The sequence below is a fragment of the Chiloscyllium plagiosum genome, chromosome 5 (assembly GCF_004010195.1).
Source record: "Chiloscyllium plagiosum isolate BGI_BamShark_2017 chromosome 5, ASM401019v2, whole genome shotgun sequence".
In the NCBI taxonomy this organism is placed as follows: Eukaryota; Metazoa; Chordata; class Chondrichthyes; order Orectolobiformes; family Hemiscylliidae; genus Chiloscyllium; species Chiloscyllium plagiosum.
The window spans coordinates 115,288,182-115,297,590 of NC_057714.1; the positions used below are offsets into that span (position 1 = coordinate 115,288,182).

The following is a 9,409-nucleotide window of genomic DNA, read 5'->3' on the forward strand; positions in this document are numbered from 1 at the left end:
GTTTCGGGCATGAGCCCTTCTTCAGGAATGAGGAAAGTTTGTCCAGCAGGCTAAGATAAAAGGTAGCACCGCCTTCCTAACCTGCAATCATCTTCCTGACCTCTCTGCCCCCACTCCACTGCGGCCTATCACCCTCACCTTGACCTCCCTCCACCTATCGCATTTCCAAAGCCCCTCCCCCAAGTCCCTCCTCCCTACCTTTTATCTTAGCCTGCTGGACACACTTTCCTCATTCCTGAAGAAGGGCTTATGCCCGAAACGTCGATTCTCCTGTTCCTTGGATGCTGCTTGAGCTGCTGCGCTTTTCCAGCAACACATTTTCAGCATAGAGGCTCATTATACAGACATAGAAAACGAGGCTCTCTCAATCATATGGGCTTGCAAGAGATTTTCAGACCATATTCTTGGCCTAAAACTACTCATAGAAATAGACAATAAACTGTTAGCCTCCTTGAGGCTAGCAAGGATTTTGTCCATGGACACCGCCTATGAGATTTACCTACGAGACATGTTCAGGGATAGCTACAGATGATGGCAGATTAGTGTAGGGTGACAATTGATAACCGTAAACACATGACAAATTTGTTTAGAAAATTGTGTACATGGGCACTGTATAACTGTGCTGCAGTGGCAGCAGACTAAAATAAACTCAAACAACTATAAGAAGAACAGAAGAAAGACTGAGAATGTGTAGCTCCTCACAGGTTTTGTGGTGAAGGTTGGCCAGATCAAAGGTCGAATTGATTGGCCCTGAGACCTATTTTGAGCATCAACAGCAGTTCACAACCGTGGAAGACTTACTGATGTTTGATGAAAGCTTGGCTGTTCCAGCTTTGTTGCAGGAAGGTATCCGAGAGAAGATACATCAGAGAAATTTGGAGATCACCAACTGGAGACCTAGTCTCGGCTTGCTGCGTGGCTCAGATCTCAAGAGATTGAGAACCTTACACTCAATTGTGACATTTGGATATTAACAGGGCTGAGCGGAAAGCACTACTGATACCTTCCAATTTCCCTACCCAACATTGAGGAGTGGATTTATACCTAAGAAATGTTCTATTTTATTACGGTTGACTGTCTTTCACAGTGAGTAAAGGTAAATTTGACTTATTATTGTCACATGTATCCTAGATACAGTGAAAAGTTCTGTTTTGCAGTACAGGCAGTTCGTACCATACAAACTGTATAGGGGTAGTAGAACAGAGCGAGGAATACAATGTGACAGCTGCAGAGAAGATGCACAAAGAGTGAGATCAACATTAAATTTAATGTTTGAGCGGCCCATTCAGAGTCTAAAAACAGTGGGGAAGAAGCTGTTCTTGAATCTGTTCGTTCATGTGTTTAAGCTTTGGAAGAGGTTGGAAAAGATTATAACTGGGGTGAGAGGGGTCTTTGATGATGTTGGCTGCCTTTCTAAGGCAGCAAGAAACATAGATGGAGTCAATGGATGGAAGGTAGGCTTGTGTGGTGGACTGTGCTGTGTTCACAACACTCTGCAGTTTCTTATGATCCTGGGCAGAGCAGTTGCCGTACTAAGCCATGATGTATCCAGATAGAATGCTTTCAATAGGGTGCATAGAGTAGAACAGAATATTCTTTTATTGTCACATGTACTCCATTGTCAGTGTACAATGTCCACTTCTTACGGTGACATCTTAGGTACAAGTGCCTAGATATAGCTCTTGGATACAGCAGTGGAATAAAAGTAATTGCATTACTTTACAGAGTTGAAAAATAAGTTAAAAATAGGACATCATTAAAGGGTTGACAATACAGTAAGGTAGGAAATTTCAAATAGATATTACAGTGTAGCAGCTCAGTGCAGGGCCCCTGCATGTGGCCTAACCGCCTGCAGCAGACCCCAGTCCAACAGCCGTAGCCCCCCCTCTGCTCCAAGCCCCAGTCCACTCTGTACCGGCTCTCAGCTGCTCCGAGAGAAGTTCCAATCCTGCCTCCACCATGCTGGTGGCTACCTGGGACCCGCTGCCTGTGCGATGCTCAGGGGCTGCTTCCCCGTGCTGCTGTTGGGCTCACAGCCCATGTGCTGTACCTGGGCTGACTGTTCACGCTGTTCCTGGCACACAGCCCTCCAGGGCTCACTGTTAATGCTGTTCCAGGCTCACAGCGCTCCAAGGGCTCACTGCTCACACTGTTCCAGGCTCACAGCCCCCCAGGGCTGACTGTTCATGCTGTTCCAGGCTCACAGCCCATGTGCTATACCAGGGCTCACTGCTCACACTGTTCCAGGCTCACAGCCCTCCAAGGGCTCACTGCTCACACTGTTCCAGGCTCAAGGCCCTCCAGGGGCTCACTGCTCACCCTGTTCCAGGCTCACAGCCCTCCAAGGGCTCACTGTTCACACTGTTCCAGGCTCACAGCCCTCCAGGGGCTCACTGCTCACACTGTTCCAGGCTCACAGCCCTTCAGGGGCTCACTGCTCACACTGTTCAAGCTCACAGCCCTCCAGGGGCTCACTGCTCACACTGTTCCAGGCTCACAGCCCTCCAGGGGCTCACTGCTCACACTGTTCCAGGCTCACAGCCCTCCCAGGCCTCACTGCTCACCCTGTTCCAGGCTCACAGCCCTGCAGGGGCTCACTGCTCACTCTGTTCCAGGCTCACAGCCTTCCAAGAGCTCACTGCTCACGCTGTTCCTGGCTCACAGCCCTCCAGGGGCTCACTGCTCACCCTGTTCCAGGCTCACAGCCCATGTGCTGTACCAGGGCTCACTGCTCACGCTGTTCCAGGCTCACAGCCCTTCAGGGGCTCACTGCTCACACTGTTCCAGGCTCACAGCCCTCCAGGTCTCACTGCTCATGCTGTTCCAGGCTCACAGCCCTTCAGGGGCTCACTGCTCACCCTGTTCCAGGCTCACAGCCCTTCAGGGGCTCACTGCTCACCCTGTTCCAGGCTCACAGCCCTTCAGGAGCTCACTGCTCACACTGTTCCAGGCTCACAGCCCTCCAGGTCTCACTGCTCACCCTGTCCCAGGCTCATAGCCCTTCAAGGGCTCACTGCTCACACTGTTCCAGGCTCATGGCCCTCCAGGGGCTCACTGCTCACACTGTTCCAGGCTCACAGGCCTCCAGGGGCTCACTGCTCACGCTGTTCCAGGCTCACAGCCCTCCAGGGGCTCACTGCTCACGCTGTTCCAGGCTCGCAGCCCTCCAAGGGCTCACTGCTCACCCTGTTCCAGGCTTACAGCCATCCAAGGGCTCACTGCTCACACTGTTCCAGGCTCACAGTCCTCCAGGGGCTCACTGCTAACCCTGTTCCAGGCTCACAGCCCTCCAGGGGCTTACTGCTCATGCTGTTCCAGACTCACAGCCCTCCAGGGGCTCACTGCTCATGCTGTTTCAGGCTCACTGCCCTCCAAGGGCTCACTGCTCACACTGTTCCAGACTCACAGCCCTCCAGGGCTCACTGCTCATGCTGTTCCAGGCTCACAGCCCTCCAGGGGCTCACTGCTCACGCTGTTCCAGGCTCACAGCCCTCCAGGGGCTCACTGCTAACCCTGTTCCAGGCTCACAGCCCTCCATGCTGTTCCAGGCTCACAGCCCTCCAGGGGCTCACTGCTCACGCTGTTCCAGGCTCACAGTCCTCCAGGGGCTCACTGCTAACCTTGTTCCAGGCTCACAGCCCTCCAGGGGCTCACTGCTAACCCTGTTCCAGGCTCAGAGCCCTCCAGGGGCTCACTGCTAACCCTGTTCCAGGCTCACAGCCCTCCAGGGGCTTACTGCTCATGCTGTTCCAGACTCACAGCCCTCCAGGGGCTCACTGCTCATGCTGTTCCAGGCTCATAGCCCTCCAAGGGCTCACTGCTCACCCTGTTCCAGGCTCACAGCCCTCCAAGAGCTCACTGCTCACGCTATTCCAGGCTCACAGCCCTCCAGGGCTCACTGCTCATGCTGCTCTGGGACTCCCAGCCCAAGTGCTGCTCCAGGGCTGACTGCTCCAGAGTCTTGCTGTTGATGACTCCCGCTGCTCCAGGATTCACCTCCAGTGCTAAGGGGAGAGAAGAAGGAAAAAAGAGAGAAAAGAATAGGAAAAAGAAAGAAAGGAACAGGCAGAGCAGAGGAGCTTTGGCAGGAGCATCCTACTCTGCTGCCATTGTGCTGCCAATAAAAATTGGTAAGAGTCTTTACCGATGTGCCAAATTTCCTTAGCCTCCTGAGGAAGTAGAGGCGTTGTTGTGCTCTTTTGACCATCGTATCAATGTGGGTGGACCAGGACACATTGTTGGTGATCGTCACTCCCAGGAACTTGATGCTTTCGAACTATCTCCACCTTAGCTGCATTGAGTAGATAGGGCATGCCCTCCTCCTTGCTTCCTGAAGTCAATGACCAGCTCTTTTGTTTTGCTGACATTGAGGGAGAGATTGCTTCTGGCACAGGTGGGGCAGGTGATGTTTGATGAGTTGGATGACTGAAAACTAAAATACATTATCTTCCACTTTATAATCCATGTTGGCAAATAACAATATAGCATATATCTTCATTACTGAAGGATCAACAGGCTGTCCACAATAATAGATATAACTGTGCACGATAGTTAAACCAAGGGGAAACAGGAATGGATAGGGGACCACAACAGGAAAGATTCGGTTGTTCAAGAGGCAGCAGACCACAATAATATATTGTTTGTGTAGCTCAGGGAACTGTACAGAGTAAACACAAGAATTGCGTTCCAATCATCCAACAATACTTGACTGGGATGTAGCCAATTAAGGGTGTAATGATGAAGTGGATATATAGATTTCACAAGGTCAAGAACAGAATCAAAGTTAACAGTTCCCAACAAGACAAAGACCAACCAATCTTCCAAGTCTGAAGAGAGTGTGCTTTGGAAGATTAGTGAATTCCTCCAGACTGCCTGAATTTGTGAAGTCAGAGACTGGGGGTCGAGGGAATGGGGTAAAGGTAAATGTAATAATATAAATGAATGTAGAAATGTTAATAATGGAAATAAAAACTTGGGGAGACAATGTATTGGGTGTCTAGTTCTGAAAACATTATGCTCAACCAAATATAATGATGTCTTAAGAATTTGAATGGGTGAATAGGATCTGGATCTCAAATCTCTTCATAGACTTAGTATAGTCATAGACACAGTTAGTATCAACATAACTTCCACCTGATTGCTATCGTACAATAAACTACATTGTTTATAAGGCAAGAATTTCTTATTGAAGAGTGTGTTGTTGGGAAAGCACAGAAGGTCAGGCAGCACCCAAGGTGTTGATTTTCCTGCCCCTTGGATGCTGCCTGACCTGCTGTACTTTCCCAGCAACACACTTCGACTCTGATCTCCAGCATCTTCAGTCGTCACTTTCTCTTATTGTTGGATTCCTCTACCATTCTAGAAAAAACAGGCCATGTGATTCTGAACCAAAAAGGAGTATGGTGGCAGCAAATCTACCATATGGTGACCAAGAGTCCAGCTAACTCATAGATGAAGAACAGTGGTGAGGAACCATCAGACAACAAGGTGGGCTCAGTGGAAAGGCCGTCTCAGCTGCTGGATCTTTAGAAATTATTAGGCGCACTTAGACTGGCAACATTTAAGTTAGTTTAGCAAAGTGCAGGCCCCAGTTGGAACATTTTCTTAAAATCACTTTGATGCCAAAGAATCACAGAATCAGGTGACTTCAGGTTACACTGTGCCTAAATTCTTCCGTGAGTTAAAGATATTCCAGTAAAGGTATGTAGGGAAAATGTGTGAGCTGGTCTTTTCCACGATTGCATAAAACAAACATGCAGAAAGCTTTTTTTATAGCGATTGTAATGAGGTCAGCCAGCTGGACTGCATAGAACATAGAATAGGAGTTCCCTGATTGGGCTCCTAATCTGATCCAAACAGGAAGTCCTGATTGACAGAAAAAGGTTATTGACACTGTGGTGCCTGACTTTGTATGAGGTAGTACTCGAGTTAAGGACTGTTCATTTTGTAAATAAAGGGCGACTTGGTGATGGGATACCAACCTCTGTAGACTGATTTCACTTTTAGTAAATGTGCCTCAGAAACAATGTCAAGGAAGTTTACCATATTAGTGTATTTACAAAATTCTCAGAATGACTCCAGAATATTGGGCCAAAATAAAAAGCCACAGAATACCTCTATCTGTAGCAGTTTCTTTTTCAAGCATGAAGCCACTGGTAGGACTGGAGCCTTAGTCCCCAAGATTTAATTGCTTCCTAATTGAGACGTTGGAAAGACTTACGTAGCATTGCGGAGGGTGAGTGTCTTTTGAGAACAAACACATGGGTTGGTAGCATCAAAACGCACAAAGTGGTCTGCTGTTACATCTCTACATTCTCCTGGGGCAGTTATACTCTCTCCGCCAGAGATAGAGATGAACTCCGAAGCAACATACTGACCACTGCCTGCAAAGACACAGGTAAATGAATAGTGAAAAGTTGTGTTAATGTCTTTTTTTTTTGATTGTCAGCTAATGTGTGATTTACAGAGTAAAATAATTCACTTAAAAGGTTTACTCTGCCTGTTTTAAATGAAAATAGCAACTCAATCTGGTTGCAAACTTTGTGAGTTAACTGTATAAACTGTCGGTTAAAGCCTCAATTATTTTACACCTATTGAGAGTGCTGGGTTATGCAGGAATATATTTCTATTGGTCCATTCCAAGTGCTCTTTATTCCTTGCATGACAAAGAACTGACCAATCAACAAAAGCAACTCAACCAATTCTTCCATTGGCTGGGTACAATGTAACCCACTCTTCCATAGACTGTGTACAACATAATCTATTCCCACAGACTGTTTTGTTTTATACGTTCACAGGTTGTTAGCTGTAACAGCATTTATTGCCTATCCATAATTACCCAGAGGGCGTTTAGGAATCACCCACATTGCTGTGGGTCTGGAGTCATGTGTAGACCAGACCAGATAAGGTCTGGCAGTTTCCTTCCCCGAAGGACATTAGTGAACCAGGTGGATTTTACAACAATCTACAGTGGTTATGTTGACCTAATTTATTTGAAATATTATTGAGTTCAAATTTCATCACCTGCCATGGAATTCAAAATCATATGCCCATAAAGTTGGCCTAGGATTCTGGATTGTAAACCCAAAGACATTGCCACAATGCCACTACCTCAACTACAGTACAATCTAATCTGCCCTTTCAGAGATCACGTACAATCTAACCCAGTCTTCCAAAGATTATGGACAATCTAACCCACTATTCCATGGATGTGTACTCACTACTTCACACAGTGTGTAGAATGTAATCTAATTTTCCATAGATTATGTAAAGTCTAGCCTACACTCTCATAAACTGTACAATTGAATCTAATCTTCAGTAGACCATGTACAATCTAACTAACAATTCCACAGACTGTGTGCAATCTAACCAACTCTTCCATGGAGATGTAAAGTTAATCCATTCTTCCATAGACCATGTACAATCTAACCCACTCTTCATGCAATCTAACTAACTGTTCCATAGATCTGTATAGTTTAATTTGCTTTTGCAATGACTGTCTAAACTTTTACAATTTTCCATTGACCATGTACAATCTAAGTTACTATTCCGTTAACTGTGTACAATTTAAATGTATGTTTCACAGACTATGTACAATCTAGCTAACCTTTGTGTAGAATGTGTATAATCTACCTCCTCTTCCACAGGCTATGTATCAAAACAATTCTTTTGTAGACATTGTTCAATCTAATCTATTCTTTCATTGGCTCTACACAACCTGACTAATTCTTTTCACAACTCCATACAATCTTACACACACCTTCCACTCTCTTCTCACAGGTGATGCAGAGTAACACTAATGCCCCACTAACACTAAATAGCTAGGCTGTAATTTAAAACAACATTTCCACGTACTTATATTACCAGTGAAGATCTTGGATGATGTGTAGGAGATAGGTTTGGAGGCAGACACATTATATTACAGATCAAAAACACTGATGGAATTTCAGATTGTTACCTCTGAGTACAAAGTCTTTCACGTGGCAGTTGTCACACACCATAGTAACAGTTTGGGAAAAGGTATCTGAAGAAGGTGGAAGAAAGGCAACCTAGAAATACAGATATCATATCATCAAAATGTTTTTGTGTAATTCTTCTCAGTCAGTGAGATGAAGGCTATATTATTGAAGCTTAAAGCACATATGACAGTAGAAATGTTGCAAGAGGTGTGGTACAGTAATTGCTGTCGAAAAAAACTATATGCTACAGTCTCAGTTATGCAATATCAGGGAGGGGCTGTAGTGTAATGGTCTCATCAATGGACTAATAATTCAGCAAAGCAGGCTAATGCTGTGGGGACATTGGTTTGAATCCTTTCAATGCAGATGGTGAAATTCGAATAATTAAAAATTTGAAATTTAAAATCAGCACGATGGTGGCCACTGTAAATTTATGTAAAAATCCATATGGTTCACCAATGTTTTAGGGAAGAAAATCTGTCTTCATTACCCAGTCAAGCCTATATGTGACTGCATCTTAACTGTCCTCAATCTGACCCCAGCAAGCCAGTCAGTTCAAGCCACAATTAGGGCTGGCCCAGCCAACAATGCCCACATCCAATTAATATATAAAAACTTGCATTCATATAGCGCCTTGATTCTAGTATGAATGTTCCAAAGCATATCACAGAAATCTTATCAGTCAAATCTTGACCTTGAGACAGATATTGAGATATTAAGACAAGTGACCAACGCTTGGTCAAATTTACGTACAAAATCATGAGGGACACAGTTAAGGTAAATAGGTCTTTTTCCCTAAGATGAGGGAGTTCAAAGCCAGGGGGCATATTTTTATAGAGAAAAATTTAAAAAGAACATGAGAAGAAACCTTTTTACACAGAGAGTCGTTAGTGTGTAGATCGACTTGCCAAAGGGAGTGGTGGGTGCAGGTACAGTTACAACATTTAAAAGACGTTTGGATAAATACATGAGTGGGAAAGGTTTTGAGGTTTATGGGCCAAATGAAGACGGTGGGGGGGGGGGGGGGCGGGGTGGAGGGGTGGGAAATAGATTAATTTGGGAACATGGTCAGAGTGGACTAGTTGGGCTGAAGGATCTGTTTCCCATTCTGTATAACTTTATGGCTCTATGAAAACAGAGAACAGTAGTGATGTGAAGGCAATTGATTAGATCAGTTAGCTGGACAGTTCGCTCACAATGCAGAGTCAACGCCAACAGCAGGGGTTCAATTCCCACACTGGCTGAGGTTACCATGGAGAGTCTCTCCTTCTCAAAATCTCATGAGATAGCTTTGGCAAATAGAATTAAGGAAAATCCAAAGAGTTTTTACAAATATATTAAGGACAAAAGGGTAACTAGGGAGAGGATAGGGCCCCTCAAAGATCAGCAAGGCGGCCTTTGTGTGGAGCCACAGAAAATGGGGGAGATACTAAATGAATATTTTGCATCAG

At 45.5% G+C, this 9,409-nt stretch overlaps 1 protein-coding gene across 4 annotated transcripts in view; it reads right to left on the reverse strand.

The window, feature by feature from the left end:
- dlec1 (DLEC1 cilia and flagella associated protein) overlaps positions 1–9,409 on the reverse strand; it is a 186,422-nt gene that overhangs the window by 84,471 nt on the left and 92,542 nt on the right. For all 4 annotated transcript variants that reach the window (XM_043690852.1, XM_043690850.1, XM_043690851.1 and 1 more), the window contains 2 exons: positions 7,958–8,048; positions 6,221–6,383 (listed from right to left, as the gene is read on the reverse strand). In XM_043690852.1, the coding sequence (XP_043546787.1) occupies positions 6,221–6,383; positions 7,958–8,048 (254 nt within the window). The remainder of the gene's footprint in view (positions 1–6,220; positions 6,384–7,957; positions 8,049–9,409) is intronic.